The following is a 19416-nucleotide window of genomic DNA, read 5'->3' as shown; positions in this document are numbered from 1 at the left end:
CAGCATGTGATGTCAGCAGATTCTCAGAGGGAGAAAAGCTAAGCATTTCTTAGCCCCGGCCAGAAAGTTCTGCTATCACTGGGGTTGGTTGGTTTGTTTCTATAGAAGTTTAGTTGATTCCTAATGTGTTTGATGTCATTGTTAATTTGTTCCTTCTGGCAAAACTTACCAAAGGTAGGGAGAGAAGTAGACTGGAATTGTGTGTGTGTGTAAAACATTGCCTTAGAGCTTTTTGTTGTTTTATGAGTTTCCTACCCTCTACAGTTTGACAGAGTGGCAGTCCCCAGCAGTGGGCAGGAGAGGGGCTCCAGAATCAGGCTGCCAGGATTCCCAGCCCCTACCCCACCCACTCCCACCCCAACTTAAGCTCTCAACCTCCTTTTCCTGATCTGTCCAATGGGAACAAATAGGACAGATCCACAATTCCAAAGTCTAAGAGCTCTGAGAAACAAAAGGCATTTTTGTACTCCGTTGGCTGATAAACCTGCTCTGAGCTGCCGTGAAACACTTCATAGGATTTGTCCAGCTTACTGTGACTCTTACACAATTTGCTGCAGGAAAATTACTGTATTTGTGTATAGGGCACTTGTCCAGGCTCAAATGGGATTTGTATATAAGGTATGATATATGCACCTGGTTACCTTTCTAAAATGTGAACATTTCTGAATTTCTGAAACACTGCCTCCAGAGCTGAGGATGAGGGCTTGTGGACCAGGTGTGCTTCCATCGTAGGCTTGATGTGGGGATGTATGTGGTGGTGCCTGTATAGCATATAAGCAGCACCGGCATGTAAGAAGTGCCCCAGTGCTGCTGGCTGTCCCGCGTTGTGATGTTGATTGATTAATGCAAGGAAAGGTCATCAAAGCCCAGTGCAGGAGAAGCCACGATAGAAGCAGAGTTCTCGTCCTGTGAGCTGTGTGGACACAGAGCCGGTTCTTTTGTGTCTCTGGGCCTCAGTCTCCTCACTTGAAAAATATAAGGTCAGACTAGATCCGTGTTCTCGACTCTGCTGGACTCAACAGTCCTTTTGCATAATAAATATTTTCTCATGTCCCATTACTATCCTGAAATGAATTTCATAGGTAGTATAATCTCCCTTTTTGAAATTTTTTTCACAAAATAAAGTATTGCCTTAAATGTAACACAAAGGAGAAGTAAAAGGAAAGCCATCTAAAGTAAAGTTGTACTTAACTACAACATGTAAATACGTGGGCCCAGCCATTCCAGGAGAAATAATGGAGTTGTCTGCTGCTTACACCTGCTTGATTAGTAAGTTTGGCTATGAGAACACAGTATTCAGCTGACGCTTGTAAACTTCCTGACATTTTGAATTAAGGACTAAATAAGAAAATAGGAGCTGGACAGGCACACACATGCATACAGAATCACCACACTAGAGCCAGCGTGCAGCCTGACGGGGGTGTGATCTGTTGTGACCTGCGTCCCACAGACGGCACAGATGTTGGTGATTTTCCAAAGTCACAAAGCTAAAGCTTACTCCTGGTAAAATGATGGACAAAGCAAAGTATTGGCTTATCTCAATCTGCATAGTAATAGTTATATCCTTGCAGTGTTCGGTGTGTTTTAGAGCGGTGCAGTTAAAGTCTTGTGTTCTGATATAAACTAGACTTGAGTCCCAGATGCAGGTGATCAGACGCAGGTGTTACATGTACATGAGTGTCCGGTGGGATATTAGAGAACTGCAGGACATAGAACAGCTCGTCCTGTGCAGGCCTGTCCTCGCGTGGCAGTAAGTCTTGCATCTCTGACTCCTAGCCGCCAAATGCCAGTAGCTCCCCTGTGGTCATTGTTGTACTTAAAAACGTCCTCACTGATTTAGAAATGACCTCTAGCAGGCAGTGGTGCCGCATGGAGACCAGACCCGCTGGCTGGTTGATGCCTAAGGCTCCCCAGTCCGGATGGGACCCGGGTGGTCCACCAGCAGCGCTGCCCTCTTGACGTCCCGTTTCCCTCTGTGGTTCTTGTCTAGGCCCAGCTGATTGCACAGTCCATCGGGCAGGCGTTTAGCGTGGCGTACCAGGAATTCCTCAGGGCCAACGGGATTAACCCCGAAGATCTCAGCCAGAAGGAGTACAGTGACCTGCTCAACACCCAGGACATGTACAACGATGACCTGATCCACTTCTCCAAGTCGGAAAACTGCAAAGATGTAGGTACTTTCCTGAAGCTGTTCTCTGAGCTGGGCCCTCCGTGGCTGGGGAGGTGAAGGCAGAGTGGCCGGTACTCACAGGACGTTGCTGAGGGCTCAGGCCCATCTCTGGTTCCCCTTTGTGAGGCCCTGTTGTTAAAGACTGCAGCGGAGGGTCGTGGCCAGTGAGGCAGGGCATCCTCTGCTCCCTGCAGTCCTGAGCTGGCTTTGGGGCAGGTTCCCTTTCCAAGCCCCCAGGCCAAGAAAGGGCAGGGAAGATGTTAAATGACAGTGCTGGTCGGAGACCACTGTGCTGGGCAGAATGGAGCCCGTCTAGGCTCTCGGGTCTCAAATGATGACTGCCATGCCCCTCCAGGGACCAAACTCTCTGCAGGAGTGTCCAGGGGAGAACAGGGCCATCTGAGCTGGTCAGGAGGTCTGGGTAATCTTTGGAAAGGGTAGAGGAGAGCAGAGGGCTGGGCCAGAGTAACAGTAGCATGAGCATCTGAAAGCTCAGGAATTGTCTGGAGCTGGGAATGAGGCCGCGTGGCTGGAGCAGGGATGTGCGGAGAGGAGGTGCAGAGGCCACATGGGCTTCGGGCAGAACCGGAGGTCTCGGGAGTCCAGCTGAGGTGAGGTGCTTGGACTTCACCCGGTAGATACGAGAAAGTGATCTGTTTATCCACTAATGTATGTTAGGTGTCCTAGGTTCCCTGGAAGCAGGGCCTGAGACAGGAAGTGTTGTTCAAGGGATCTGGGGGGAGGGTGCACTCGGGAAAAAGTGGGCAGCAGGGTGGTGGGGATGCCAGGAGGAATGTGGTCTTGCTGAAGATGAGAGTCATTCTGATCCAAAGGGAAATTCCAGGTCCCACCTCGCAGGACAGACTTGTCCCACCTGGAGCCAACAGAGCTGGCAGGCCTTGGTACCCGGTGCTAAGCAGGCCTTGATACCAAGGTCGACGGGGGCTGTTAGTGTGCTCAGGCTGCCCTAACACAGTTCCCCTGTCTGGGGGGCTTCCCCAACAGAAATGTACCACCTCACAGTTCTGGAGGCTGGAAGTCAGAGATCAAGGGGTCCTCAGGGTTGCTTCCTTCTGAGGGCTGTGAGGGGAAGATCTCTCATTGGCTTGTAGATGACCGTCTTCTCCGTGTCCTCACTCTGCATGTCTCTGTGTCCAAATCTCCCCCTTTTATAAGGATACCAGACATACTGAATTAGGACCTACCCTTATAACTTTGGTTTAACTTGCTTGCCTGTGAAAAGACCTTATCTTCAAAGGTACTGGGAGTTAGGACTCCAACATATGAATTTGTGGAGGGGAGGGTGGGCAGCAGCCCAGTTCAGCCCATAACAGATGGTGTCTCCCACTTGGCCAAGGGGAGTTCTCCATGGAAGGGGCCAGCTGCGAGCTGCTTCAGCAGCAGGGGAAAAGGGACACCAGCCAGCCTGTGAAGAGGGCTTTGTCAGGCCCCAACAGCCCCCACCACAGTACGTGTTTGAGCATATGTGGATCTGTGAACATGAATAAATAAATACACACATACTCTCCGCTGGTTACTTCCAAGAAACATCTTACCCCTTTGTGGTGTCTCTGCCTTAAGGGACTGCACGTATCCAAAACTAACTCCCAGCTTCTCTGCCTGGCTAGGGAAAGCCACGAAAAATGTGTCTCTAGGGCCGTGGTCTTTCTGTTTTTGCACTTCCAACCTTTTTTTCTCAGCTTTCTCCTTGCAGAGAAGTGTTTCTATAACGTATATTTATTTTTAACTTAGGAATCTTAAATGTTGGAGAGGATTTGTGAGACATTGTGGAATGGAAGAGGGGACCTGTGCATAGAATCCAAAAGCTAGAAACCATAGCATACCACCAGAGCCTCCACCTGTGCGGTATCTTTTTTCTTTCACTGGGGACTACAGGAAAACAAAACAAAACAAAACCACCCCTCATGGTTGTATTACTGAGGCAGGATTGCTTATGTGGAACAAGAATGACCAAAAATGATATGGGCGTGTGTGACATCATTTGTTACAAACTCCAAATGCCATGGAATATAGAGAAGACATGACTTGTTTGGGTTGGAGTCATCAGTGAAATGTCTGTCATGTCTAATCCAGACAGGAAGAGAGGAAACGCTTTGATTTCTGTCGCTACTTTGGATGGTTGCTGGTTCAGGCTTTCTAAGTCTCTTTCTCCTTTCAGGTCTTCATAGAGAAGCAGAAAGGGGAGATCCTAGGTGTGGTGATTGTCGAGTCTGGCTGGGGATCCATCTTGCCAACTGTGATCATAGCCAACATGATGCACGGAGGACCAGCAGAGAAATCGGGGAAGCTGAACATCGGGGACCAGATCATGTCCATAAACGGCACCAGCTTGGTGGGCCTGCCTCTCTCCACCTGCCAGAGCATTATTAAGGTACCTGGAGATGGGAAAAGGCTTCAACTTCTGTTGTAGACCGGAAATGCTATGAGATCACTAATATTTATAAGCATATTTTAAGTGCTAAGCACACAAATACAAAAGGCATGGACTTGGGTGTTTACCATCAGGTTGCTATTTACAGGTTCCTCCTTGAAATGGTTTTTAGAAACAGGGATGGACTAACTGGCTCACATAGCACCACTTACCAATACTATGCTCATTGCAGACATCATGAATCAATCACAGCACTCTCTCCCACTCAGCCGCAACAGAATTTTCTTCAGTTCAGTCATCGAGGCAATCACTTATAGTCAGCTTGGTGCACATAAGATGACTTGCCATCCCTGTTACAAATCATGGAATTGCTTCAAATCCCAGAGCACTTTTTCCTTCACTGTGATCCAGGTGAGTATTTCTGTGAGTGTTTCCTCCCCCAGAGCCTGCATAATATGATCCACACATACCAGGTAGAAAAAAGGAAACTGTGGTACAGTCTGTGTACTCCTAACACCTGAATGTAGTTACTGCCTGTTCAGCCTGAACTGATGCTACTGCACAGGGCTGAGAAGAGCTGCTTAAGGAAGATTAAATATGAATATCTGAGGGGAAGAAATGAGATTTTCTTCTTAGAAATGAAGCATCCATGTGTAATCTTTCAAGCATTGGTGAGTGCATGGCCAGTAGGAGCAAGAGTATTTCTCTTCCATTACAGTATCAGTAGGCCCCACTAGCTCTGAAACCAAGCACTGTGGTACCACAGGCAGCCTGAGACCCTGTGACTTTCTTTGGTCCCTCGGGGTTTCCTGAAAGAGTTAACTAGAACATAGATCTGTGTGTGTTAGTGTGTGCTCATGCGCACGTCTGGGGGGGAGAGAGACAGACTGAATGTAATGTAAAAGTTATTCTAAGTAAAAGAAAGTTACAAAAGCCAGCATCCTTGGCCAAGGGGTCTGCGGTGGAGGAGAGGCCAAGGTGAGTGCACAGGACAGAGATGGATGCCTCTTAGCTTTTAATGAAACAGATTGTAATTGCTCTTAAGATAATCACATCCGGAAAGAAATAGTCCTCTTTGGCCTAATTTCTTTTTGTTACATCTTACACTTGAATTCTACTTCATGCGTAACATATTTAAAGATAAAAGAACCTACTTTGAACATGCATATTCATTCAGACATGTTTAATTAGACTGAGCTGAACTGCGGAGAAGCCAGAGTGACAGTCTGTACACGGGGGATAATGTACAATTCAAGAGGTTCAGCGGGTCCTGATGGCAACATAGAGGAGAAATGCCAAGAGCATTCTGGCGCGGAGAATGTTACCTGATTTTTAAGGTCGGTCTTGGAAGAGGAGTAAGACCCGTGTGGATAGCAGAAAGGAAAGTGGCCTTTGGGAACTTCTGCTTGAATCGATGGGCCGGCTCTGTGGCAAGGGGAGACAAGTCTGACCCAGCCTGGGATGGCTAATCTGATGGTGTAATAATGTGGAAGCGCGAGGGAGGGCCAGGAATAGGGGAGGAAGGACACATCCTCGTTTGGCTTCTCACTCACATGTGCCAAGGTTCGCTGACGCCCTTTCATACCGGTGAGTAAGTAACTTATTAAACACCTGTGCACGTGTGACAACTGCCAGGGGGCCACGGGAATCAGATGCATTGGACACAGTCTGCACCGCAAGGAGCTTGGGCTCGCTGGGGGGGGGCAGTGAATGAAGGGACTGATACTAACAGTGACTGGGTGCTGTGCGCCGGACCATTCTGAGAACGTGCATGTTCACTCATGGAACGCTCTCGGCAGCCTTCTGTAGGGTAGGTGCTGTTGTTTGCCCGTGTATGAGTTTGGAAACAGGCACAGAAAGATGAGACAACCATTCAAGGTCACATAGCTCATCAGTGGTGGAGGCAGGTCACTCAGCCACCCTGATACTGTTGCAGCAGTGCGTGTGGTCAGACCCGAGGGCAGTGGTTCTCAGCCTGGGGGATCTGGACAGTTGGTCTTCAAGACAGTTTGGGGTGTCACAGCTCGGGAGAAGGAGATACGACTCCTGGCCCTCGGTGGGTGGAGGTCAGGGATGCTGCCAAATATCCCGTGATGCACAGGGCAGCTTCCACAGCAAAGGACTGTCCAGCCCGAATGTCAGCAGTGCTGCGGCTGAGACAGCCTGCCTTAGGGATACTGGACTTCAGGGGTGAGAGAGAGGTCTGGAGAGGAGGAGGATGGGGAGTTGATCTGCCTCTGGAAAGAAGGGGCCAGAAGAGGGGATACCTAGAGTGAAGGTGGGGCTGGGGCCTGGGTGGGAATAAGCAGGGCTTCCTGAGGACTGGAGAGGCTGCTTGCCCGGGCTCATTACACGCCTGCCAGGCAGTGCCCAGCCTTTGGCACTGGTCGCCTCCCTTCCTCACAAAAGAGCCCATGAGGGAGAGGGGTGGCAGGACCTTGGCACAGACGGAGTCATCAGAAGGTATAAACTAGGTGCCCAGGAATCCCCAGTTTACAGATTCCAGATCCCCTCTCCCCACGGGGGAGGCCGTGAGGGCACTGCTGACGTCCCCTGGTACCACCCAGGGACACGCCTTCTGTCCAGTACATCACCTGTCAAGGTGGAAACAGACTAGCACAGGGTGCAGTCGGCACGCTACGTCTGAGCAGTTTCCTAAGGAGAAAAGATTTGCGTGAGTAGCTGACCTTTGATGTCTATAAAGAATCAGAAAATTAAAAGGCCATGTGGCACTGAAAGAAAGATAACTGCTGAAGGTGAGAGGAAGAAAGGCAGCACCTTTGTGGCTGCCCTTGGCAGAGAGGTGCTTAGCAGGCAGGCCCCAGTTAGGACACAGCTGCCGGTCTCAGTGCCACGGGATGCGCTGCCCTGTGGAATGAAGAAATGTGACCGGCCCAGCCATGTCCCCACCTACCCCTGCCCCTCCCCACCACCTGCCAGAGAATGTTACCATCTCATCAATGCTTTGGAAACTTTGATTTGAGTTACCCGGCAATCTTTAAAATTTGGCAGTTCTGGGGTGAGTGAGATTCTGCATTTTCAGCAGACTCCCAGGTGGAGGTGGGCGGTGTTGGTGACATCACCAGTCTTGGACGGGGATTTGAGGAATAAGAGTCTACAGCCTTGTGTTCTGCGCCTTGCCACTCTAATGCATGTGGGCCTTTTCTCCCCTGGCTGTAAGGAGATAGGATAGATTGCTAGAACAGAGTTACAGGTGTTGAATTATTTTAATTGCTTTCTTCCCTAGCTCTTATTTTTCCTGTCATAATTCCTGAAGTGTAACTATTGGTAGGCAAAGCATGTTAGCGGCCTGCCCGTTCATGCCATGACCTCTATGGTCTTGCCCTCCGGATTTGTTTTCTTTTTGAAACTAGAGCATCAGTGATCCCTTTTCCTGCCACAGGATCGTCCTGGGTCTGCTCTCCCGTTGCTATAGAGACCATTCCAGCTTCCTTCTTCCCTACTTTTCCCCTCCCACCGTATTTCTTAATTGGCTGCACTGTTCCACTGTTGTCATGGGGACAAAGTGACCGTTTATTTAATTGGCACCTCCATTAAAATGGGAGCTAAGAAATCCAAGTTAATGGGACCCAACTTGAAGCACTGATTAGAAACAGCAGAGCCAGTGCATGGTCTAGTCATTCCAAATTGCCATGTCTCTGGGCTTTGTCTAGCAGCCAATATCCCCAGCCTAGAAATTCTTTCACAGAGGGACAAATCAGGCATCTGAAATCAATTCACACAAAAGGAAGGAACCCGCCAGAGCTGTGCAAACATTTTAGGTAACGTGGAGAAGTCTTTCTCTTGCTTTTCAGTAGCTCTCTAAGGTTTTCCTGAACCACAGACCTGGATGCCCACAGTCGTTCACAGGTGTAGACATTCAGAGCAGGTGGCTTTGTGTGAATGGTTGTGCTCCTCATTCTCTGCATTCTTCGCTCCTGTTCCCCACACTCTCCTGGTCCGGTGGTGTGTGATTTGGGGAGAGACAGGAAGGGACTGAGGCCTCTGGCTGCCCTACCTGTGCCCACCGCCCGCCCCCCCCCCCCCCCCCGAGCTCCTGGAGGCCTGGCTCCAGAGTCCCAGCGCCTGACACATGCTTGGCCCACTGCAAGTGATCCGTGAGTATTTACTGGGTGAGTGAGAAGGAAGAGGCGCTCAGGGGAGAGAGAAGCATATGCACAAAGGGTATCTGAATGATCCCCCACAAAAGAAGCCAATTTTTAATCCTAGAAATAGCTGTTTCTAAACATGGTTGAGATGTGGTGTTGTCAGCAGACACTGTTAGGAAAGAATAAAAAAGCATGGCACGGGGTGAAATCATAGAAATTAGAAGTGGAAGAGCCCTTAGTGGGTTTCACCATTGTTTCTGAAGGTAAGATTGAGGTAGAAGAAGGTGGAGTGGCGGGTCTAAGACCCCCCAGCCTGTGGTGATGGAAACACAGCTCAAGCCCAGGTCTCCGGGCACAGCAGAGGCCTCTTCCCCCAGCCCCACTGGTCCACTGTTAGGGGCAGAAGTCCGGCACATCCCCTAGTGAGCGTAGGTGATAGGACCTGCTGTTGCGCGGAAGGCCTGGATGCCCGCAGACTTCCTTTATCCTGGGAGACTCACCCTCGGCTCATTCCGTTGCTCCAGTTTGAAAACATTTCTTGAACAGGAGAGGTTTCCTAGAGATGTTCTGGAAACCACAGAAGGATGCTGGTAACCACTGCCTGTGAGTGCATAGTGCGTCACCATAGCCATCAGGCAGCTCCAGTCCAGAAAACAACTCAGGACACTGAGAAAACAGCTGGAGGTGGGAGATTAAACAGAACCCCCCAAGTTTCACATGTTAAGAAGAAAAACTGGAATTGCTCAAAGGAAGTGAGGCGGCCAGGGAGCAGCAGCCCTGGAGAGCTCTCACCAGGCAGGAAAGTAAGCTAAAACCAGGGCCCTGTGCAAGGCTGGGATAAGAGAACCAGTTCGTTCTCCTAGAGCCCTCCCTGGCTTCTCTGTTGAGCAAGCCTTCCTCGTAAATAACACATATTCTCCTGTTGTCTAGATGGGGGGCCACCATGTAGGGGACATGCTGTGGGTCTGAACACAAATAGACCTGGGACTGAATCTTGCTATGGGTGAACTTGTGAGAATTGCTTAGCATCTCGGACCCTGTTTCCTCTTCTATAAAATGGTCATAATTACAGCTGCCAGTTTGTCAAGGAGGTTAAAAGAGGCAGCTCCTGTGACTCCAGGGCGGTGCCTGGTGGCAGTCAGCAGTCAGTGACAAGTGGTTCAGCTGGTTTCATCATTAGGATGGGCTTTGATGGATAGTGACCTTAGAGGTGCTCACACGCATGGGGTGGAAGGCTGGGCACAAGGCCACCCAGCTCTCCCACAAGCCGTCCCCCACCCTGGTGTTGCTAGCCGGCGCTCTCACAGAGCACACTGGCCACGGATGTGAGTAGTGAACTGAAGTCTTTGGCTTTGAGCATCCTTGAGTGCAGGTGAATTAACTGTTGTGCAGTGGTGGTCTGTACCAGTTCTCCAAATGGAGTGTATCCCGAGGAAGTGTGTGGCAAGTCACTGGGAAGACTTGTCAGCACACAGATTGTTAGGTCTCACTCCTGGAGTTTCTGGTTCCGGAGGTCTGGGTGGACCCCCAGCTCTGCATTTCTAACAGAAGTGGCCAGGTGATGCTGGGACCGCTGGGGTGGGGTTCCCACTTTGAGAACCACTGGTATATGCCTGTTGACCAAGCATAATAAAGCCAGACAACCAGAGCTCAAAAAAAGCCCCTATGTATCTCTCAAGCTAAAGCATATTTTTATTACTTAGAAGCAAAAGGTGTGTGGGTCACCTTTGCCCCTCAGAGGGAAGTCACCCTCTTGCCACAAATTCTGTTGGCATGGAAGTCCTCTAACAAACAGCAGTTTCACCTCTCTGCTTGGCGAGGTGCTTGTGAGGAAAGCAGAGGCCTAAGCAGAGGGCCCCTCACCCTAGTCCTGACCCCACTGAGTTGTGGACGAGGCAGGTTTCATGTCTGTGGCTGCGTCTTCATCTGTGAAATGTGAAGTAGGAGTCCTGACCTCCTGCAGAGTTTGCAGACTGGTCAGAGTGACAGCTGGCAGCAGTGGCTGTGGAATTTACAGATTTCTGTTTACAGAAGAGGAGGCATCACCCTCCAGGCAGAAATGGATTTGTCCTTGTTCTCGGGGCGTCTCTCTCCACTTTGACCTTAGAGGGCACACACTGGACCCACCTGAATTGATGGGGGATGCTGTGGACTTGGGTGGACTGGGGCCCACCTTTTCCTCTCCCTCCTCTGCTGGCTGCTGTGTTCTGGAGGAGAGGATGCCTGCTCACCCCACAGCCCCAGCTTTTAGGAACAGCTTCTCCCTCACCTCCAGCCCTTTGGAGGAGAGGGCCTGTGGCTGATCAGGTGCCGTTCCCCAATCAGCTGGCCTCTCGTGGTGGGAGTCCAGTAAGGCAGGCATCTGGCAGGCGTGCTGAGTCCTCCCCCACCTCAACTCTCAAAGCGGGGCCTCTAGCTACAAGCCCCCAGTCTCTCTACCCGTCTTTTTCTCTGTGCGCCATGAAGCAGGTTGGAAACCACCCCAATATGGGCCATTTGGGCCAGTTAGTCTGGACCATCAGGTAAATAGGAGTGGCCTGAGGCAGAGCACGCAGTCTGAGGAGACAAGTTCATCTCAGGACGCAATTACTTTTGTCCGGCACCTTCCTCTTGGGTGAGGCTCACAAGTTGGTGTTGGGACCTGCGGGGGCGAAACCTTCCCATCGCCTGAGTGAAGGACAGTGTGGCTTTGTGATGATTTTCTAGGGGTGTTCCTGCACAGACCCGGGCTCTGGTCACTGCACAGCACGTGCTCAAGGGGCAGGAAGAGGGGCCTGAGCTCAGCTTAGATCAGAACGGGTGGAGGAAGCTCTCTATAAACAGGCTCGGAAATCAGACCAAGGCCCTTTTAATCTTTAAAGACCAACTTTGCCCCTGTACTCCATTCCGACTTAGAGGGAGGGGCGTGTTACCAAGGAGCATGGCATTGAAGACTGTGTCCAAGTCCTGCTTCCTTCTGCTTCCCTCTCCACCAGCACTGGTCCTACCGCTCTCCCGAGGGGGCCTTCACTGACTGGAGTCCCGCCTCTGTGCCTGTGGGAATGCTGCTAAGCTGGAACATCTCTCGCAGGCAGAGAGTGGGGAAGCGGAGCACGGAGGCGAGAGGTGGCAAGCCCCAGTGAGCTGGGCCACTGCCATGGGTCAGATGTTCTTTGTTAGAAAAGGAGGAATTGCTACAAGTATGCCTGCTGGAGAAAAAGTTCATGTCACCCTTGTCTTTCACCTGACCAGACTGTGCGTCCTTCATCCTTGAAGCCAGCAAACACCCGTGGCAGTTTTCCTCTGAGCTGCACAGGTGACCGCTGTTTTCGGATGCCTTGAACACAGTCCATTTCCCTCGGTGAAGACATTGCCCACAGAAATGTGATGAAAGGGCTCCGAGTAAACCGGGCGGTTTTCTCCCGAGTTGACCCAGTCTAGCGTGGACTGTCCAGCTCGGGCGCTGTCCAGCTGGATGCTGGGGCATTGCAGAAGTTGACGAAGTAACAGCCTCACGGGGCATCTTTTGCCATCTGTTTTACCTCTTGTGTGGGCCTTGATGGTCATCGAACCCCCTGTGTTTTATTCTCGTTTCAGGGCTTGAAGAACCAGGCCCGAGTCAAGCTGAACATCGTGAGGTGTCCCCCGGTGACTACTGTGTTGATCCGGAGACCAGACCTCCGCTACCAGCTGGGGTTCAGCGTCCAGAACGGAATTGTACGTACAGCCCCCACATCTTCTCCAAAAGTCTAACATGCAAAACTGCAGCACAGGGTTTGGGTGTTGGGGGTATTTTTAAAAGCTGGTCAGTTCCCAGAAAGAATCCAGCACGGAGGGGATGAATGGGTGAAAGCAGACCTATGCGCTTCCGGAGCCCTGGCCCCTGAGCCCAGCGTCCCTTTGTGACGTGCAGGGTGGCCCTCCCAGCTGCCAACTTGAGACAGTTTGGGAGGGACCCACCATCCCCATCTCTCTGGGGGCTGCCAGTCTCCACCCCGGCTGTGCATTAAGACCCACAGAGCTGCTCCACCTCCCCAAGGCCCGGGTGTGGCGCCCTGGGGGCAGGGCTCTACAGCTCCCAAACTCCTGGAGGTTCCTGCGCAGCCAGGGCTGAGAACCAGGCCCTGTGGGGGTTATGTGTGAATGATCTCTGCCTTAACTTTATTTTATTGCAGTATAGTCAGTTTACAACGTTGTATTAATTTCTAGTGTACAACATAGTGATTCAGTTATACATTTATATTCCTTTTCAGATTTTTTCATTATAGGCTATTGAATATAATTCCCTATGCTACACAGTAGGACCTTCTTGTTTACCTATTTTATATATAGTAGTTGTTATCTGGAAATCCCAAACTCCCAATTTATTCCTCCACCCCCCTTCCCCTATAGTAACCATAAGTTCTCTGTCTGTGAGTCTATTTCTGTTTCGTAAATAAGTTCATTTGTGTCATTTTTTAGGTGCCATGTATAACTGATATATGATAATTTTCTTTCTCTTTTTGGCTTACTTCACTTAGTATGACAATCTCCAGGTCCAGCCATGTTGCTGCAAATGGCATTATTTTATTCTTTTTTATGGCTGAGTAGTATTCCATTGTATAAATATACCACAGCTTCTTTATCCTTGCCTTTTTAACCTGAATTGGCACTTTGAGGATAAAGAGTACTTTCCTCACTTCAATGTCTGCCTTAAACTACTTCCTTTTTTCCCCCTTTATTGTGATAAAACATATACAACATTGTTTGCCCTTTAAACCATTTTTAGGCATACAATTCAGTGCCTTTAAGTACATTCATGAAGTGGTTGTGACCACGACCACTATCTATTTCCAGAACTTTTTCTTCATCCCAAACAAACTCCATACTCAGTACTATTCCCTTTTTGTCCTGGTTTACCTTGTTCTGGACTTGTAGTAATTCTGGGCTTTGGTGAGAAATCTGTAACCCTCTTGATACTGTAGATTTTGGATGCACCTGCTATTTGCATTCATCTTTGCAAACAGAAAAAACCTATTATTTTCCTCTCAAATTTTAATTAAGATTTTTAGGTAATTAAAATGTTATTCCATGTATGTCTTAAGGTTTAGAAATACCTTTGAAGTTCCCCTTTGGAATTGAAATATCCAACCTATCTGTTCTTTGTACCTACGTACTCTCATTTCCATCTTAAGAGAGGAGGTAGAGTTACTCCTTACAGTTTTTGGTCTGACGTCCTGTTTTTCTCATTATACTTCCTTATTTGCCTTGTTCATATTCAATAATATTAAAAGTTCAGCTATTAACAAATGGTTGTCATATAACATGTTATATATTCTAGTGCAAAGCACGTGAATAAGGGGGCCATCTGGGTGTCCAGAGCCCTGTTGCTTGTAAAAGCAGCAAAGATGTCAGTGTCTAATGCCTAACCACGGCAGTTTCTCATAGATGAGAGTCCTGGGGCTAGGGAGTGCTGGAAAAGGCAGGCTCCTGCCCCGACCCAACTCCCTAGCAGATGGTGCCCCAGGATGGGTAACTTGGTCTTTGACTCTGATAGATCTGCAGCCTCATGCGAGGGGGAATAGCAGAGAGAGGAGGCGTCCGTGTGGGACATCGCATCATTGAGATCAATGGGCAGAGCGTGGTCGCCACCCCGCACGAGAAGATCGTCCACATCCTCTCCAACGCCGTGGGGGAGGTAGGCGAGGGTCTGGGGCTGGGGTCCTCGGGTGCCCCTGCCCCATGCTCGCCCTGGCCCTGACCAGGCCTTCCGGGAAGCCCTCCTGAGTGTCCTTCCCCATCCTGAACACACCTCCACAGCCAGTCTGTCTGTCCCAGATCAGACTTTAAACCCAGTGAGGAGTGGTTGTCTGAGAGCAGCTCCTCAAAATCCCAGCCCATGCCCTTCAGCCTTCTCTTCTGGCACCATTTGCCCACCTCTTTTCAGCTCTCAGACTCACGCGGCTTCTCTCTCTGGCTTGCCCAGTTGTCTCCACTTTTCCCAGCTCATCCTACCAAGTGTGCCTGGAAGATTTTAACTCTTAGATTCAAGTTGAATCAACAACGCCCCAGAGGCGGCTCCTTGGTCCAGGGGGGACTGCCCTGGGGCCATAACAGCTGTTCTGGGCTGATTCCCTGCCAAGGGCAGGCAGGAGCGGCCAAAACCCCACAATGGCCCTCCTTCCATTTTAAGGGTGTTCTTTTTAAAAAAAAAAGAAAAGAAAGCCTAGTGAGGGCAAGAGCAAAATAAACCCCACTAGATTTTCATTGTTCACTGTCACCCCTAACATACTAGAAAGCCGATAGATTCCACCCTTTCTGGAGGCCACGTGGGTCAGGTCTCTGTTAGCAATGGCAGAGTGGGGATCCCTTCAGAGCCCCCCATGCTGAGAGGTGCCACCTCTCCCCGACCCTGGGGCAGTGCCCACACAGCCCCCCTCCGCCCCACTGACGTGTGTTTCCGCCCTCAGATTCACATGAAGACGATGCCGGCTGCCATGTACAGACTGCTGACGGCCCAGGAGCAGCCCGTGTACATCTGAGGCCGCGCACCCACCGGGCGCATGCATGGAGGACTCTCCTCACTTGTGGTTGTGTTTCTCGTGCTGCATCTGTGTGCCCACTGAGACGTTCCCCTCTCGTGCCCAGCACTCCGTTTCACGCAGGAAGAAAAGAATCCAGAGACCTGCCTCTCTGCTCTCGTCTCTCTCTGGTTTGCTTTTTTTTGTGTTTTAATACCAGGGAAGTTTTGTATGCTCTCCCTTGGGACTGGAGAGCAGCCAGTGTCCACCTGGAGTCGGCCTGGGACCACCCTGAAGGGCCCTTATGGGGGAGGGTTCCCGAGGAGGGTTGTCACTGCCCAGGAAGAGGGGTGCAGACCTCTTATCAGGAGCCCCTGGCAGCGGTGAGGAAGCTGATTGAGCAGTGCCTACAATCCAGCCGCTGATCTCTGCTCTTGTCCAGTCAGTCTCCGGGAATAAGGTAGTAACGGGGGACCAGCCTGTGTCTTTACGGATGTGCCCGCCCACCGCGTACTTGGGGCACCCCACGTTATTTCCACCCAGAACTTCTGAGCCAACCTTATGCCTCTTCTGCGGCTTGTTTTAGTTTCAACACGGTTGTGTTTTCTAACATGAGCCTTTTCACCCAAGAATAGAAGAGGAGCGACCTTGGACAAGGATGCCATCGCGTTGCAGAGAGCTAGGCCCTTCCCGGGTGTCCGAGGCCACCCTAGGTTGTCCCGGGTTACCAACAGCTAGACACACACACAGGCAGGCGCTCTCTGCTGCCGCCGCCTACGCCACGCAGGCGCCACAGTCTCACTTGCACCTGCTTCGCCCTTCCTCCCCCCCCCACCAGCCCCCCGCCACCAGCGAGGCCCACGCCGCCCGAGGCGCCCCTGCTGCAGCGGGCGGCCCGCAGGGCTGTGAGCCCCGTCCTGAGAGTGAGGCTGAGGCCTAGCCCTGCCAGCACCGCCGGGGCTCCAAGTGTTCTACTGGGACTCCCCTTGCACCCCCACCCAACATACACACACACACACACACGGAGTCTGGGAAGGACAGGCCGCTCCCCTCGAGGACAAGGGTCCAGGCGTAATCTTGTTCTGCTCCCTGGCCCAAGGTGGGACCAGCCTTCTCTGCTCAGGACCACTGAGCAGGCTGTGACATTGGGAAGGCCCCAACAGTCCATACACCACCAAACTAAGGGCACAATCATGACCTAAAGCGATGCCTAAGAATCCCCATATGTGCTCCAGAAACATCTTGCTGCCGCTTGGGGCTGAAGCAGCTTTTACTTGGCGTGGAACGTATGTGTCTTCATCAGGTGCCTCACAGTCCTGGGTTTTTGTCTCTGTTCAGTGCAGATGTTTTAGTAATATGATTCTGAGCCAGTTTTCGCTTATCCTTGGTCCAAAGAGCATTTTGTTTTCACATGGGTTGGGCGTGGCTTGGTTTGGTTTTTGTTTTGTTTTGTTTGTGACCTCAGCAGAGACAGGGGAAGAGAAACTAATATATTTTGTGATATTAATATAGTCCCTGTTCTCTACAACTGGGATATTTATGTTGTGTCTGGAAATAGAAGTCTAGTGAGCCTGTGCTGGGTGGTATGTATGTATACACTGAGTGGAGGGATTTGGGGGAGGGAGAAAAATAAGTATGAAAAGATTAGGAACAAGAGACTGCCACCAGAGAGCTGTGCGGTCAGTGCCCCCAGGATCTCTGTACCGTCTGAGTTTTCTGCTTAGAGTCAGGAAAGCCGTTTGTTTCAGCGGCATCTGTGGCTGGACTCTCCGTGTGACTGTGGTACAAGCCCTGCTGAGAGGGCCCCTTCTCCAGGAGTCCAGGGTGGGCAGTCTGGGCCCCCTGGACTTCTGGGGAGGATGCTGAGCTGAGTGCTGCTGGGAGACCAGCCCCAAGGACGACACAGCACACATGTGAGGAGCCAGGACACCGGTTCTTAGGTCAGCAGACTGTAGAGTGTCTGATGATGTATTAAATAATAAAGAATTATAAGTTCATCTTTCCTTTGCCAAAAAGAGAGTGGGTAAGACAGGTGTGAAGCCATCTTGGTACTGCAGGCACCAGGAGCCTTGGGAAGTCACTGGCAGGGCTTGTGCCGCCTGCTCCCAGGGTGAGCACTCGCACTGCCTGCCTGAGCACCTCCCGGGCATCCTCCCACATGGTTCCAAGGAGGAATCTTCACCCAAAGGAGAGAGGAGGCAGAACACAGTTGCTACCGAACGGTAATCTTGGGAAGTTTGACAGGCATTGAAAAGGCCAACTTGGTAAACTCTCCTAGAAGACTAACATTTTAGAATAAGATTATCACCACATACCTTTGTTTTAATAAAAGTGACGGCTCACACCCAGAGCGCGAACGTTTCTACAGCTCAGTCCAGGTTCTCTTCCCTGCCCCCAGTGGACGGAGGGAGTGAACCTGCCTTCGGAAGTTAACCAAGGAGGCAGAATCTTAGTAGTGACTCTGTTTTTGAAAGTCCCACAAGATGTGGTGGCCTGTTTCCTTTCTGACATCCCAGTATATATAGTTATGTATGTAAATCCCTGAAAACCCTGGGTACTGGGGAAGACTCTAACAGGGCAGCCTTCCCAAACATGGCCTGGGCAAAAAGCCACACAGCTAGGACCTGCTGGTGACTCTGCTTTGGGGACAGATTCCCAGTTCCGTCTACCCCTCCTGGTCCAGCCAGGATGCACCAGAACCCACTCTGCCTCCTTAAACGTGAGCATTTCAGGGAGCCACCATCAGCCTTGGGTTCATGAGAGACCCAGCCCCAAGAGACTCATGCCTAGAGCCTGCTCCCCTCACCAGAGTGGCTCCTCTGGGCCTGGAACCCCTCGCGGGGCGCCAGACCCCACCTCCCTGCAGCCGAGTCTGAACATGGCCCACGCACACCTGCCTCAGAGTCCCAGAGTAACCTACTACCTCCCACCTCACTCCCGCCACCCCCACACCCCTGTTCACACCTAACACACTGATGAAACCCACCCCTGAGCCCTTCTCGGGTCCCTCAACCCAGCGGTGAGGCTGTTACCAATGTTTACAACCAAGGGCACCTCCTCTTAGGTGTGTTCACTCTCCCCCTTACAAGGCCACTTGCTGGTTTGAGTTTCACGTCTGTCTGCTCCTGCCCTGGGTGAGGCTGACCTGAGCGCACACAGCCCGGATTTGACGTCCCAGCCCTCCATCAAGGCAGCTGTGAGGACTGGGCTGGGGGGGAAGGAAATTCCTTGTACATACTCAGCACAGCCCCGGAGTATGAACTTGTACTATTGTTCTGTAAAGAGGGTGAAATAGAGCTTATTGTAAAGCGTTGGGAGAAGTATAGTATTGTATTTGTAACAATATGGTTCTTTGTATACACAGAACTCAATGATCTCTATATATAAATATAAATAAATATATAAATAAGATATATATTCACGTGAGCCTGGAACGTGGACGCCGCACACCCACTGAATGTACTTCCCGACAGTCTGGTCACCGGGCTGGCCCGCCCTCCCCTCCTCCATACCGTTTTGGGGGTTGTGATGTATTTAATGTGTTACCTTCCTTTATTTAACTGAACGCTAATGTCTGTAAGAGTTGCCTCAACAATAAACAAGAACATCACCTCTTGGCCCTGGCTGAGTGTCTTATTGGTTTGGGGAGCAAGACAAGACCCCGAGTAGGGGAAAGATGTCATTTTCACAAAAGGCCACCTCCTACCCATCCTGTGGGGCCTGCTCGCTGCCCAGAGCCCATTTCCTAAATCCACAGTCTTGTCAGCGTCCTTGGAGCACGCTGAATGGGAGCAAAGAACTGCTGGATTTCTCAGTGAGAGAAGGAAAATAGAAGTTAATTACCTCCCCCAAGAAGTCTCCAGCGAGGGGAGGGAGCCTTGGGTAAGTGGATAGGAGGAGGAAGGCTGTGCGCTGCCCCGTCTCCCCACCACCCTCACCTAGCTCAGGTTTCCTGAGGACTTTCTAGAAGGGTCTTCTGGTGCTCTTTGCAATTCTACTTTTGAAGCTCGCCAGGCATGACCTCACTGCTGCCACCAGTGGGCTGAGGGCACCCAGCTCCCCAACACAGAGGATCCAGCCCTGTTGCTAAAGCAAAATGCCCTTAATGCTTTTCCTCTGTGGACCCGCTGCCCAGTCTCCCCTGTGAAGCCCAGCCCTTGAGGGTCTGTGAGTTGGGGCTGCCAAACACCTTGCGGGGAGGGTGTGCAGAACTTGAGCCCTGTATCAGGGCTGTGCCCCTCTCACACAGGACAGATGTTGCCACAC

The 19416-nt window shown here is 50.9% G+C and overlaps 1 protein-coding gene across 6 annotated transcripts in view; it reads left to right on the top strand.

Annotated features, from left to right (window-relative positions):
* APBA1 (amyloid beta precursor protein binding family A member 1) overlaps nt 1-18783 on the top strand; it is a 210642-nt gene extending 191859 nt beyond the window's left edge. For 4 of the 6 annotated variants that reach the window (XM_064490261.1, XM_064490260.1, XM_064490262.1 and 1 more), the window contains 5 exons: nt 1991-2170; nt 4350-4562; nt 12248-12367; nt 14187-14327; nt 15100-18783. In XM_064490261.1, the coding sequence (XP_064346331.1) occupies nt 1991-2170; nt 4350-4562; nt 12248-12367; nt 14187-14327; nt 15100-15171 (726 nt within the window). In that variant the 3' untranslated portion in view covers nt 15172-18783. The remainder of the gene's footprint in view (nt 1-1990; nt 2171-4349; nt 4563-12247; nt 12368-14186; nt 14328-15099) is intronic. The other 2 variants (XM_064490265.1, XM_064490264.1) reach the window with 1 other exon arrangement.
* Nucleotides 18784-19416: the final 633 nt, after the last annotated feature.

This window comes from Camelus dromedarius, chromosome 10 (assembly GCF_036321535.1).
Source record: "Camelus dromedarius isolate mCamDro1 chromosome 10, mCamDro1.pat, whole genome shotgun sequence".
Lineage (NCBI taxonomy): Eukaryota > Metazoa > Chordata > Mammalia > Artiodactyla > Camelidae > Camelus > Camelus dromedarius.
The sequence above is the reverse complement of the archived record's forward strand: the minus strand, read 5'-3'. Positions and strand labels throughout refer to the sequence as shown.